Raw genomic sequence first — 14,883 nt, 5'->3', positions numbered from 1 at the left:
TCTTAAAGCAAAGGAATTGTCAGCTGCTAGAGATCCAATACATTTGTTTTTTTTTCAAATAGAGCCCATTTTTCACTGGGAAAGTCTGTTTAAACTTTTTTAAAAGTTCAGAAGTTTAAAATTTTCTGCCATTTTTGCTGTGGTAGGAACCAGGATAATAGTCAGTTACAGCTGAAAGGTGGAAGCTACCAGCAGAGAAGGACAATTCTAAGAGACTGAGTAGTTTTACTGCTTCTCCTGACAGAGCAAATGACTTCACACAACTGTAGAAAGTGATTTAATCTAATCTGCTATATGTGTTAAACCTACTTTGAGAGCTGTTCCTTACAATTTTCTAGATACTAGTCACTGAGCAATACCTGCCACAAACAGCACTGAAGGGAGTAGCAGTCACTGCTACCTCAAACGTACTTATGTAGTAAGTATAAGGCAAAAAAGGCCAGTGGACTAATAAGGTAGACTACCTTTTCTCTTTCTTCTGCCTAAAAATTGTCCCATCCTCCCCTTCAGCACATTAAATTTCCTGTGCTGCTCTCAAGGTAGAAAGAAAGATTCCTCCAATTTGGACAACTTTGTGTGATCTCAGATTCCATGTGGCAAAAGAAAGGAAATTTCTTTTCCACCCCTTCCTAAGAGTTTCTACCAGAGTGTTCGAAAACAAGCCACAAAATGGGAAGTAGCAGGGCAAGTTTTAACGGTGTTACCTGTACCTGGACCTTAACAAGCTTTTAGGATACTGAGCTGGGACACTGACTAGAGTAGGAAATTGGTTTTTGTCATCCTTATGCACAATTACCAAGAATGTTTGCCATCACTGAAGGAATTCCCTGCATGATCAGAGTTATTGTACGTGTTCATTTGCATAGTTTGCACAACAAAAATGTAAAAGAAGGAAAAATATATACTTTAAAATGAAATTTATTCCCTGAAAGACATGCTCTCAGTTGTTTCCTCGTGAAGGTTTATAATAAAAGCTCTTTATCAACTCTGCTTCTGTCCAGAGAAATAAAAGCAGTTTCAGGAAAAATGGAATCAATTTCTTTCCAACTGAACTGTGATATTTCTTATTTGAATCTGCTTTTATTTCTTTCTCTCCTCATACAAACAACAGCAAAGTTGTGAATTGTTTCTTAAGTCTTTATTTTCTTGATTTCAGGGAAAATATCTTAGTGGTCTTCTTGGAAAATTTATGGTGTCATTTTCAGTCCTTTTTTCTGCCCTGGGGCCTTTATAGGACTTCTGAGATGCTCAAGAATTCCCTCTTTCCTTTCACCTCCTCCACAATCTCATGTCATGTTTTACTAACCTTCTTATCCAAAGCGTCCAGCAGACTATCAAAACCAGTAAGGTTAGAAAGAGAAGAGCCTTTTATGTAATCAAAACTCTTTCATGCCTTAGGAATGGGTGCTCTGCCTCTGCAGTGCTTTCAAACTCACTGGTCTGAGTGTTAAAGTAAGATAATTTTTATTTTTAATGGGAGGCACATGTACCTCAGCTCAGTACAGAATATATATTTACATATATCAATATATATTTATATTCACAGATATGTGTATATATGTATATTTATGCACAGATATAGATAGATGATAGATACACACACAGATATAGATATATGCACGTATATATTTCTATAACATTTGTGACAATTTCCACATATATGGCTATTTAAAAACAGTTAATTATTGAGTGTAATGTATGCAAAATATCATCTTGAGTGACCTACTTTCCAGTTAAAAGCAACACAGAAAATTCAATCTAGCAAAAGAAGGCCAAAATACAGAAAGGGTTTCTTTTTCTGGGTGCAACAGACACAAAGCAAGGAAGCAATTAAACATATTTTTGAAAAAAACCCCAAACATTTCCATGGCAAATTACTTAATCAAGTTAGAGGTAGAAATAGGAGACTAAAATGTTTTATAAAAGGAAAGAAAGATCTTTATTTTCTTATTAAAAGGCAATTATATTATGGCAATAGATATGTGCACTGTCTTACGAGGTAAACAGAATTAATTCAGAACCTACTAATAAATAAATCATATATGCCAGATAACAATTGTCCAACAATGATAGGATACAACAAATGCATATTTTTATTCCCATCAAAGGATCTAAACCCTCTGTGCAACTGAGGGCTCTGTTGGCAGCCAGCCACCATCCCCTGGGTAGCACTGAATTCTCCTAAGATGGAGCAGATTTTGGCTGCTCTCACTTGTTTTCTGGTGTATCCAGCTGAGATTCCAGACACTAGGTATGTGATGATGTATCTTGATAAATGTAATACATCATACTAAAAACCCTGTTATCTGCTTTTCTACATCATGGACTTAGGACATCTTTGATTTACATAAATTCATTGGCATATTTCTGCTTAGATAAAGATTTTGCTTCCCTTTGCTGGATCTGAGAATGAAAGCAATACCTTCTAAGCTGTTTAAAAAGCTAACACCTTAAAAATTCAATAGATATTTAATGTGTTTATGAAGCTTGTTTTAAGAGATACTATAATTCAGAAGAGAACAAAACCAAAATGAATTAAGACAAAAGAAAAAAAGAATGGAAATTAGGGTTTATAATACTAAATTTGAAAGTTTTTTCAGCCCTAGGCTAAACAGTTAAAAGAGCAGTTAAACACTTAAAAGAGCATTTTCACTACAGCCAGTTCCATAGCAGGAAATGCTCTGCTCATATATCAAGAATTCCTGCACCACTTAAGCTGAACAGTCAATCATCCCTCTATCTTACATACTACTATAAACCTCTGCTCTATCTTACATAAAGGATGTAAATAAATCATTAAAACAAGAACATGTTTGCATACCATTTTCTTTGTGGACAAAGGCTCCCTGAGGAGATTCTGGGATACCTTTCCAAATTGTGATTGGTTTGGGATAACCAGGGTCCATGGATCTCATTTCTTCACTGTACCTCCAGTACCTGAAATATTTTTTAAAGGACAAAAACCCACATTTGTAAGATAGCAGATGAGTAACTTTATATTTTCCCCCTCTAACACTTGCTACATTCATTAACCACAAGTGGAAATTCTGGATTTCTTCTCTTTGAACATTCATTACAAATAAATCTATTTGCTGTTTCATATAAATAGATAGAAGATAAAATATTTTTGCACTTCAACAACTAAACCAGCATGCATCTTACTTATAATCACCACAATTCTGATGCCTAGGGCTTTTTCACAGTGACACAGAGAGATGCAACACATGCAAAAAACCAATGTTCATTAATGCTTCTCATAATATTGTAATAATGCAAGTGACAGTAGATTCAAATTAAAATACTGCCAGCAATCTTAATTTAACTCTTCATATGTATGCATTACAGAAGCTTTTAATTTTATTTCATTATCACCAAATAGATGCAGTGTATTATAAAATTCAACCTGTTTGTGTGCCTTTTTGCCAGCCAGCCTTTCTCAAACTTAAAAAGCTTCAGTGTGCAATTCAAGTAATCCTGAACATCTGAGAAGTATTTACACTTGTGATTTATTTACACTTTAAGATGATATTGATAATTTCTTTTTCCTTTTACTGCTGATCAAATTGCTATGCATACAAGTTGGTTCTAAGAGTACAGCATCTCTAATGTCCTCTGCGTATCCTAACATTTTGTTGGGTCATTTCATATTTTGATTTACTCCATCAATTTAGAACATAGTTTTATCACTATCATTGGTAATCTGGTTACTGCTAAAAACTTGATCCTGTTTCTCATTTGAATTCAGTTTTTAGAAATCCTTGTTACGGTCATCTTATATTAAACAATTCTTATGTGGATGATATTTTATCGCTGTGAAGGTACTTAGGCACTCTAATTGATTCACACTTTCATCTTTTTAGAAAAGTGTGGTGATCTAAATTTCTCAGTATTTCTCCCTGTAGGGCTTTAAACTTTCAATGAAATTAAAAGATGGCAGATTTCCAGTGGGTTAGGTGTTGTCAAGTTAGATTAAAAAGACATTTGTATTTATTTTTTCTTTCTTGTGCCTAAATTATTTTTATAGCCTCAATTCTTAATCTAGTCACATATACATCAGCTACCAGTCAACAACACAATGCTCTTTATTTGGATAAAAAACATCTTTGAAAGTTTACATGCAGAAACATCATGTAGAAGTAGTAAACAAAGCTCTAACTTTAATACTGTTGAAACCAGTTCTTCCTCATCTTTAAACTCTAAGTTTCTTGGTCATTAGTTTGCATTTTTAAAGAAATATACCTTCTTTTTCTCTCCCTCTATTTCAAAACTCTATTTGTGGCCTCCATAATTTCTCTCCTTTTCCATTTTCTCTTCCAATCCTTTCAACTTTTTGAGCTCCTTCTTTTAATAAGCTCTGGTTTCCCACTAGCCCTAAATGACTTTCAAAGATGTCCTCTGTCATTAAAAGTCTTTGAGGACATACTCAGTGCACACTCTGAAATCACAGAACTTCTGCATTTTCATCACTGATGAGAATGATTAGGGATCCTACTAGGGAAGGACTGATCATGACCTCACCTCAGCGATCTGTGCTGGAGTAGTGAACATGTCTACAGGGTAAGGAAAAGCCTGGTCCTGATTCTATTTGGCATGCCAAATGTTCACAAGCAAACTCCCTAATGAGGGTTTGAGCTCTACAGCCTATATAAACTTGTTGCTGTATCTCAAAGACTGATAAATAACAGAGGGAAAAAAAAAAATCTAAGTCCACTTCATAGCTTTAGAAAAAGGGATGTTGAAAAATATTTGCTAAACTATGGTCTATATCTAAGCCTATTTACCTAATGGTATCCCAAGCCATGGAACGATTAAGCTTTATGAAGTAAAAAACATTGATTTAAACTCTAAAGTGCATAAAAAGTTGGATCAGACAGGGGCATAAATGAGGACATTTGTCAAGAAGTTCATCAAACCTATTATTTTCTAGTCCCAGATGACTCAGTTCTGGTAGGATTGGAATAACAGAGGGACAAATGTTTTCTGTAGTCAATTTTTTTCTCCTTCATATGTTTCATACAATTATTTAGAAGAATTATCATGAGTGTTGAAATAGATAATATCAAATTACAACAACAATGTTTGATAAATGACCTGCTTTAGACATATGACTGTTTACCAGTTCAACTTTTAAATCTTCATACTGATTTAGTTAATGGGATTTTCTTGTTTGTTTACTTTTTTGCTTCGTCAGTTTATTATTATTTTTATTTTATAGCCAATATTTGATCTCATAAGCAATGCACATAGAGAAACTTACTGTTGTAAGGGTTTATTCCCACTGATGGTCAATATCGTGTAATGGCTCAATTATCTCTGCAAGGCTTATGTTCAATCTTCTTCTAACATACTCTATTGCATTTATATCCTGCTGAGTTTCATTGTGCTTGTTAGCTCAATGTAGCAACTTTTCTGCCAGCTCCTGTTTTCTCTGCTAGTTCTTTTTGTCTTCTATTATTACCAGTTGTGTTTTAGGAAAGTCCTGAATATAAGTAACTGCCTATGCATGGTAATATAAAAGGACATTGCTGAATAAAGCCTAAAGGAAGTAAAAGTCACAAAAAATTCCTACTGTACATTTTTTAATAATATGTATGTGGAGGTGGAAAATTACTACCTGAAAAAGAATTTGAATTTTTAAAGAATTTTTAAAGAACCACAGGAAGCAAATTATTTAGGCATCTTCTACTCACTATGAAAATTGATTGCTTGAAATGATACCTATTTTTAAAACATTACAAAAATTTGACTTAGTTATCTACTTCACTCACCATTAGTGATGGAGAGCTATATTTTTTTAAATAATAAAAACAGCTTTAACCATAAAATTTGTTGCAGCATTCTGTAGTGCAATTTTTACAGTACTGCTAAAAGATTACAAACGATATTCTCCTAAACATATTCTATGATGTGCATTAAATTGATTTCTTAAGTGATCCATGAATAATCTTAGTGTCTGAGAACACTAAGTACCACACAGTAACAAAAGCAGACATAGTTTTAATAAGACTAATAGAAATATTACAGTTATTAAAAGGAATAATTTGTCTCTGAGCACACAAAATTTTCCCAGCAATACATCAATCAACAAACAGTACTATACTGAAAACCTGTAAAATCCATAATTCAGACAACTTGCAGTTTTTCAAAATGAATTCTCCTAACATCTCTATAAAGCAGGCAAGCATTCCTTTCCTTTTTTTTTTATTTACAGGTAAATAAAGATACAGAAACTAAGTGACTAGTACAAGTATTTCAGGAATAGAAAAACCCTTGGATTTAATGGTTTTTTCTGTGCTTTTCTTTTTGTTGGGAGGTTGTGATGATGATAATGATGATGATGATGATGATGATTATGATTATTATTATATGTGTCCCTATAGATTTATAAGATTTATTTAGAAGATTTAAAAGATTTATTTAGAAGTAATTCCAAGAAAATGCTCAAATTCTTCTCTAGCTCTCAGATTCAGCTCTGAGTTCCCTCTTTTACCTCATTATCAAATAGTAGCAAAGTCATTTTCACTGACCTTAAAAGCTTTGGATCATGCCTAGCCTGCTTATGTTTTGGGTTTAGAAATGTGGATAAAAAGAAAGATGTAAGAGTGTACATAAACAAATCACTTCGAATATTTAAGTTTAAATTTACCACAACTGTGACTTGCTTGTTGACTTCCAGAACAGAACTTTTCTACTGGATATACTTATACCCACTCCAAGATACTCATGAAAATATAATTTAGGTTATAAGAAATGTGAAAACATTACAGCCATCCATACAGGAGGAGTAAATTTCATCTTTTTCAGAAACAGAGGAAAAGGTTAACATGTTTAGCTGGTGTCCATTGAATTGTTCCCTTGCAGAAATCCTATACCAACCTATCTCCTTTGAAGAAGTAGGTTTTTCCAACATCTTCCCACCAAATTGCTGAATCAATGCCATGGGAAGGAATTCCACTTCCAAGTGTTATCAAATCATGAGGATAACCTGGCTGGAGAGTAGTGTCCTTGAAAACCCAGAACTTGTTACCTGTACAAAAGCATACAAACACACACATATGTATCTGTTAATCATCAGTACTGTCAGTAGAAATATTAATGCACTCTTAAGAAATAAGAAAGACTCCCAAGGGTCTATAGTAGCAATTCTTCCAAATACAATGAAATTAAAAATGTTCCATCACTGCAGACAATGCAAAATTAAATATGCTTTATGGATACTCACATTTATAAAGCACCTTTCGTCAAATAAGTCTACAGAATATTTTATTACCAACTATGCAGTGATCAAAAGTAGAGTGAAAATTAAATCACCTTAAGAGACTCTGGTTGATAATGTAATACATTTACAGAAAAACTACGCAGCAGTTTTACGTTTCATGAGGAAAGAGAGAATTTTATAAGAAAAGCAAGGTAAGAAACACAAAAAAAATAGAAATGACAATTTTCATAGAGACATTTATTACTCTGTATTTCTCCCCAAGAATTTAAATTACTTATGAAGGATGTTTCAGAAATAGCCATAGAATTTAATATTAAAACATCTTTTCTTTTAGGGCAGCCTAAAGACAGCAGACTGAGAGTCTGGATCCCAGAGGTGAATACCTTTTGTTACTGAAGGTAATGGTGGGTTGCCAGTGGCAGTAAGACTTCAGCTTTGTCTGTAGGTGGCAAATAATTCAAAATCCCCCAGCTGACTTATGAAGTGCTGAAAATACAATGTAGTTGTACAACTCCAGTTGCTGTTAGCAGTGTCTACACAAACCTCAGATTACCCAGGCTACTCAGGTCACTGTCTTAAATATGAATGACAGCCTGGGGCTTGCTGGGCTGCAGTGCTGAGTGGATGAAACCCCTACTGCTAGAGTGGTAACTGCAGCTACTAGACAAATATTTTGTGTACATAGGGATCCACGCCTACAGAAGTAGCAGCTGCACCAGTGTTTTATAGTCGAGATGCCCCCTGTTTGTGGAAGAGGATGCTTCCTGTGGTCTCTCTTCCAGCTGGATGGCTTACCTTAACAGCCCACAGCTCCACTTTCCAAGCTTGAGTCTTTCCTCTACCTTCCAGGACAAGTTCTTCTTCACTGAATACTTTCATGATTATCTCACCTGCTCCACTATCTCATATTAAGCTTATAGCCCAATATTTCCTCGATAATTTTGTTGTCCTCCTAGGGGACTTCTCAACATACTGTGCCACCTGTCCTATTCTTGCAAATATCTTCTTCTCCTTTTTGCATTTCTTCTTTCTTCTAATTCTTCTTCAAAACTCACTTCTCACCTTTGTCTTTTCAGCAGACTTCTCTTTCAAACACAGCTTTGGCTAAAAGAAGGGAATAAAGATCCCCATATGCTCCCTAGAAATAGGAAACGGGAAGCATATTTTGGATTTATGTACTTATCTGATGAGCTTGCTTGGATGCCTGTCTTCTCTTTGTGTTCTGTCCCCTTGACCACAAGTACACTCTTCTCAGGCTAGACTATGAGCTCCATTGTGAAAAAACCATGTATTTGTTCTCTCTTCAAAGCATTACCATCATCATTTTTTCCAAAAAGTATTGCTAGTTTTAGTAATAATGACTGAAGGAGAAGGTACTCTTTGACATCACATGGACACTTGGAGCTAAATCACCAAAAAAAATCTAGACAACATCCTTGAACATATATATTGAATTGGCCTTATTGGATTCTTCACTTTGGTCTATCCATTGCTATGCATGACAATGATATTTGAAATATAAGGGGAAAAGTTTGAAAATAATTTTTGCTGAAACACATTTGGAAGGAGGATGTAAGAGATAAAATCATGGCTGTTCACATTAGTTTTTGTACTTGCCTTTAAGGCTAGACAGGTTGTTATACAGATTTAGGAGGTTAAGGTACTGTGCTGTATAAATATTTTATAAGGAAATGTAATATTACCCCAAAGACCTAGGATCAGGTGTATGCCAGAATCATCAAGGGGGAAAACCCAGAGAGCTGTTTTGCAGTTGGTTTTATATTTTAGCTATCCCTCTGTGGTATTAAACATTTGTTTAAAGGAAAGGTTTTTTTGATCTCCCTGTTTGTACTGTGGTGATTTAAAGCATGTTTTCATTTTATCAGAGTTTTAATTAGGAGAGGGGGTATAGTTTCCATCCCTCCCATGCTGGGTTTCCAGGGTTAATTTTTTATCAGCTTCTCTACAGCTGCTTGTCACCCACTTTCAAGCACAGACACTACAGTTTGTTCAACAGATCCATTTTCCCTCCCCTGCCAGTTGAAGGAAAGGCTCAAAGAATGAGTATGCACAGAGTCATTTGAAGTACTGAAAATGAAAGAGACACAGAGATCTATGAAGAGCAGTCAGGGGAAGATGAGTTCTCTGTTGACCTGGGATTAAGGTCATTGCTAACCTGAGATTTACCTTTACTGAGATGCCTTATAAAAATTCACTTATAGGGTTTGACAATGACAGAGGTGAGCATCTTCAATCATTCTCTGTCCCTCCTCCCATGTGGTTTATTTTTTGCCAATTCATATGACTGGATACAGAAAGCTTCAGATGTTAATGGCAGTTTCAAATGCAATGATAAGAGAAGTCATGTGTTTTGAACCTTCCTAGTTGGTACTTGTGGTGTGAACAACAGATGGCATCCAGTGAGTGATCCTGGGCCAGCTCATTTCTGTTTCAGAAGATCATTCGAAATGACAGCTGTTGCACAGCACTGAGAGGCATATGCTGTGATGTATGTAATGCCAATACTTTTCTCTGTGCCTCACAAGGAATAAAGTCAAAGCAATTGTTATGAATAGATCATTATCAGCCATACCCAAGGAGGCAAAGTTAACTATCAACAAGATCAGGTCATACCAAAATAAACAATGGTTATGCACAAGCCATTGTAAAAAACAGCACCACTGAGCCACGCATTTTTTTGCATATTCAGAGATACTGAATTAAAAGGAAAGTGCAGATGTGGGAACAGGCAGAAGAAACTGAATTCTTCACACAATTTCTTACTAAGAAACAAATTCTTTCTTAGAAAAGAGAGAAAAGGTAAATTTATGTGTATTCTGCAGAGACAGGGAAGCATTGAGATCTCTAACATATGTAAGCAAAGCCGATTGATGCTAACTAGCAGGAATTTTATTTAACATTTGCTTTAGAAGACATGTTTAGTCTGCTATAACTGTGCTGATTGTTAATGAGAAGTACTGTATACAAGAAATCCAAATGTTCCATCTGGCTGACAGCTTTCACTTCAGTTTTTTGTTTGGTTGGTTTTTTTAGGAGGTTTTAGGAGGTCTTGTTTTGGATCTTTCTTTTTCTGTCTCTCACCTGGAGGAAAGTGGGTGTCTATTTATCAGAGAATTGATCTGATCAACAGAATTTGATCAGAACCCAATGTTAGGAAAAGTTAAAGCTGAAAACCAGTGCAAAAGATGCCCAACTGTGATGCAAATGAGATAATTTTATTTCTAACATATTTATAAAACTTTAAATATAGTACAAACTAATGCTACAGTCCATATGCTTTCACATAGTTCACATTCCACTTCCACTAATAGTCAGTAAAACTTCATTAATTCTGATCATAATGGAAAGAAATACAACAAAATTAGTAATATTTTTATTCTTCCTATAGATAACTAATGCTTCTTTGGAGTCAAAACCTGTGCCCTTGGCAGAAACCACCACTGTGTTTATTTTGTAAAGGTTTTTTTTTTAAGGTCTCATTGGTAGGTTTGTTATTTTCATAGAGAATAAAGCACCACATGTTTCATGAAGTCTGAAATTTCAGAATGTTTAATCTTTCTGCTTTTATTCCCTCTTGTAAGGTCTAATATAATAAGAAGCAGATTGGCAAGGTCAGAAGCTGAGAGTGAAGCAAGTGATAAAAAAGCTAAAATGTCTTACTTCTTGAAATAATGCTTTGTTAAATATCATCACTGTAGGGAAACAGCTGAGAAGGATGAACGATGGAATTATTTGAAGTTTCTCAAAATCCATCTTTGACATTCTAAAAAAAGTACTGGAAATAAAGGGCATTTTTATTGCTATACCTCACTTAAAATTGCAATATTCTAGATATTATTTAGACTGTTTAACTTCCTACTGATTACTGCCAAATAATATCCAGTTTTTAGCAACTAGTTCTTCCTTTATAGAATCTGAATTCTGAATAATTGTGCTTCTGTGTTTTTTTTCCACATTATTTGCAATTATGGTAGATGCGTAGTGCAAGAAGTGTGTGGCATATCATGACTCTGTTAGAGTGGTGAGATGAATTTCCAAATTTTTAAAAAATTACATGTAATTTAAATCAGTTAAAAAATTAACATCTAATCCCAAATGTTGGTTTATTCCAGCCACCATTCCTCTTAATTTTGGTCTTTCAAACCTGTATCTAGTCTTTTTCTAGAATCCTAAAATTACTATTCATGGTTCCTTTTTCCCCATTCTCTATTTCCCACATCAAGTTTCTGTCATTTCTCTGTTGCATGATCTGACACTATAGTGAATCTTTTTTTCAATATAAAACTGTCAGGCCATGGGGTAAGTGCAGTAGAATGTTATGATGGAGGCACTGGTAGTATGAGTTTTACAGCAGCCTTTCTATTGCTACATTTGGTTTACCATAACATTCAACAGCACAGATGGCTTGACAATTTCATTTTTAGCACTATATAAATTCCCAAAGGTACACAGAATGAATTTAACTATTCATGTTTTCTCATTAAAAGAAAAAAAAAAGGTATCTTTTTGATGCCATCTTATTATCATTCAGCATGGACACTGGTAATGAATAATAACAAGAATTCAAACATCTGTTTTTTATAAGCAGCTATCCACCAGATTGCTCTGTACTTTACGAGTATGATCTGGTCTACTGAGGGCTGATGAGTCCATCTGGCAGGGAACAGGAAGAGCATCTTGGTCATAGGCTTGCCAAGCTGGTAAAGAGGGATTTTAAATAAAGTTACTGGTGGAGGGAGAACCTCAATCCATCCCACTCCTACCAGTTTGATGTCAGTGCCAGCAAGAGATGTCCAGAGCCTGGAGAGAGATCACAGGTCAGCAGGAGAGCACCTGAAACAGCACAAAGGAATTCCAGCCACTCCAGTCAGTAAGTTGGTTTCATTAGGTGCTGCAAATTAAATGTCTCTATGGAAATGCACGTATTATCCAGAATAACAACAGGAGTTAGGGATGTGCTTGGAAATTTCTGCACACCTGCAGGGCTGTGATCTTACTGGCATCACAGAGACATAGTGGGATGGCTTCTATGAATGGGATGTTAGAATGGAAGGCTACTGGCTCTTTACAAAGGATGGGCAGGGAAGAGGACATGGGGATGTTGCTGTCTTGTGTCAGTGACCTGCTAGCATGCATGGAGCTCTGCTGGGATGGATGAGGAACTTGCCACAGAATCAGCTAGGCTGTAAAAGACTTTGGAGATCATCAAGTTCAACCTATGACCTAACACTACCTTATCAACTAAACCATGGCCACATCCAGTCTTTTATTAAACACCTCCAGGGACAGTGACTACACCACCTCCCTGGGCAGCCCATTCCAGTGCCCATCCACTCCATCTGGGAGCATTTTTTTTTGCTAGTGTCTAGCCTGTATATTTGGAGTATACTATGGGTCAGCACTAAAGAGAGGGCAGGAATAGGTGACATTATAATGTGGGTCAGAGGAGAGCATAGTGACATTAAACCAGTACAAGTTTTCTGCTGGCATTTAATCCATCTTTTCTATTTTATTCTCTGAAAAACACATGTAGACATTGGCTTAGGTATGTGCTTTGTTAACATATCTGTATGCTAGACTTCAGATTTAAAGTTCCTTCTAGAACTTACTTGTTTGGACCAATTTTAGACTAGTAAAGCACACTACCTGGATAAGGCATTCTACTTGCTCATCATCTTAGCAACAACCAGCTTGTCTACTTCTAGCACCTTTGGAAGGAAGACATGTAACCTTTTCCTAGGAAATTTTGTGATGGAATAGAAGAAATGAGACAATGATAATTTACCTACAGTCTATTTATATATGTTTCTGTAATCATGTTCCACAAGGCAGTTGAGATCCTTGGAACAGGAATTTTCAAGGATACCCACACAGAAGACAGCTGATTTTTTTGATTCTGTAGCAGTGGAAAAACATGAATTACACTGACAGAAAACAACAACAGTTAGATATTAAGAGTCATGAAGTCATGGAAGAGAAGCAAAAATATTTTTTTTAAATTGCACAAGGAAATACAAAGACTTTTGGCTTTGGCAAATAAGGGAATAATACAAATGTCATTGGAGAAATAACAGAAGGAACTTTGAATAAGTCATATGGAAAAAAAAAAAAAACCTACAGCAGAATATCCAAATATAATATGATATCAGCTAGAAGGCACAAAACTAACTGGTCTGAAATCAGATAGCGTAAGGTGGGGAAAGGAAAACACAGTTCTGACTTCTAAGAGCACAATCCTGCTGTTCCTGCTTGCTTTAATTAATCTTGATTTTTTTCCCAGAGAAAAAATAGAGAAGTTCCCTCCTCCTTCTGTTGTTTGAGAAGTTCCCTCCTCCTTCCCTCCTAGCCCATAAACTACAGGATCAGCCTATTCCTCTAAGACCTAACAGGAACCAGTCAGCAGTGGGTGAAGAGTTAAATAATGAGGAAACATATTTCAAGGTCATTGGGAAGGAAAAGAAGCAGCTATAACAATAAGCTTGATCATTTCTGTCTGGAGCTCAGATAATGGATCCCAGCATTATCAAGGCAGAAGTCTGGAATGCCAGGGTAGCTACTTTGCTCTTTGTAGAAGTAGTGCAAAAGAATAGCTGCAGAATAATATTTTTATCCTTCCATGTCCTACAGACCTAAAAATCAAGCAGTGAGATGGAGATTTAGAGGTACCTTGATCATGATTCCCAACCATATAAACTTTCCAGGGTTGAATGACTTGAAGTTTATTTTATGGCAACAGAAGTAAAGCATTTGCTGTATCGAAAGAGAAACTGCACTACATGTAATATCATTTTCCTTATGATTCACACAAAAATACAAGTTCACTTTTAGTAAAACATAAACTTCATTTTACAGTTATGAAGTGGTTCTGCAATTTATTAAATATATTTTATTTAACATTCCCAAGATTGTTTCTGTAGTGAATGCAATATTCTTACTCCCCATTAATGATTCCACTTCTAAAAATGAATTACTTTCTTTTTTAATATAACAACTTTAAAAATATACCTTTTTTTTGTAGTTAAAAAAATTAATCACTCACAACACTAAAAAGCTGAATAATTTTTCACATATTTCTTATCTATTCAGTTTTCTATTCTGTCACATGATTATTTTCTAAAACTTTATGTAATTTGAAGATTTTGTCACTAAGTATGCATTGTTAAACATATAAGATAACTTTATCATTAAATCTAAATAAGGTACATGTTCAAGAACTTTAATTTTGAAGAAGAGCTGATGTCTGGAGTGAAATTTGGAAATAATTGTTCACAACAATTTGATCTAAGTCACCTATTTTCTGGAGTTTATACTCCTTTAAAAACACTAAATACACATCTATGAAAAAGATTATTTTCCCCACATGAAACTCCTAACATCACAAGTCTTAGATGAAACAAATAAAATGCAGTACAGTGAGGTATATATAGCAGAATGATTAAAATTATTTATTTTAATATATAAGAAATTCATATGTTAAAAGGAAGAGCAAAGAGAACTACACAAAAATTAATAATGGAAATGTGTTCATTGTGTCTTCCTAAAACACATTTAAAAAATTATTTCATAACAGATCACTTCATTTCTATGTCTTATATTTATACTTTCAAATTTTGATTGAATATGTAAGAAAAAAGGACCAAATA

General features: G+C 34.9%; 1 protein-coding gene across 3 annotated transcripts in view; it reads right to left on the bottom strand.

Moving 5' to 3' along the window:
• Positions 1 to 14,883, bottom strand: part of MMP16 (matrix metallopeptidase 16) — a 178,306-nt gene that overhangs the window by 13,021 nt on the left and 150,402 nt on the right. For all 3 annotated transcript variants that reach the window (XM_005479527.4, XM_074555481.1, XM_074555489.1), the window contains 2 exons: positions 6,877 to 7,027; positions 2,822 to 2,937 (listed from right to left, as the gene is read on the bottom strand). In XM_005479527.4, the coding sequence (XP_005479584.1) occupies positions 2,822 to 2,937; positions 6,877 to 7,027 (267 nt within the window). The remainder of the gene's footprint in view (positions 1 to 2,821; positions 2,938 to 6,876; positions 7,028 to 14,883) is intronic.

The sequence above is a fragment of the Zonotrichia albicollis genome, chromosome 1 (genome assembly GCF_047830755.1).
Source record: "Zonotrichia albicollis isolate bZonAlb1 chromosome 1, bZonAlb1.hap1, whole genome shotgun sequence".
Taxonomy (NCBI): Eukaryota; Metazoa; Chordata; class Aves; order Passeriformes; family Passerellidae; genus Zonotrichia; species Zonotrichia albicollis.
Note: the sequence above shows the minus strand (reverse complement) of the source record. Positions and strands in the feature narration are given on the sequence as shown.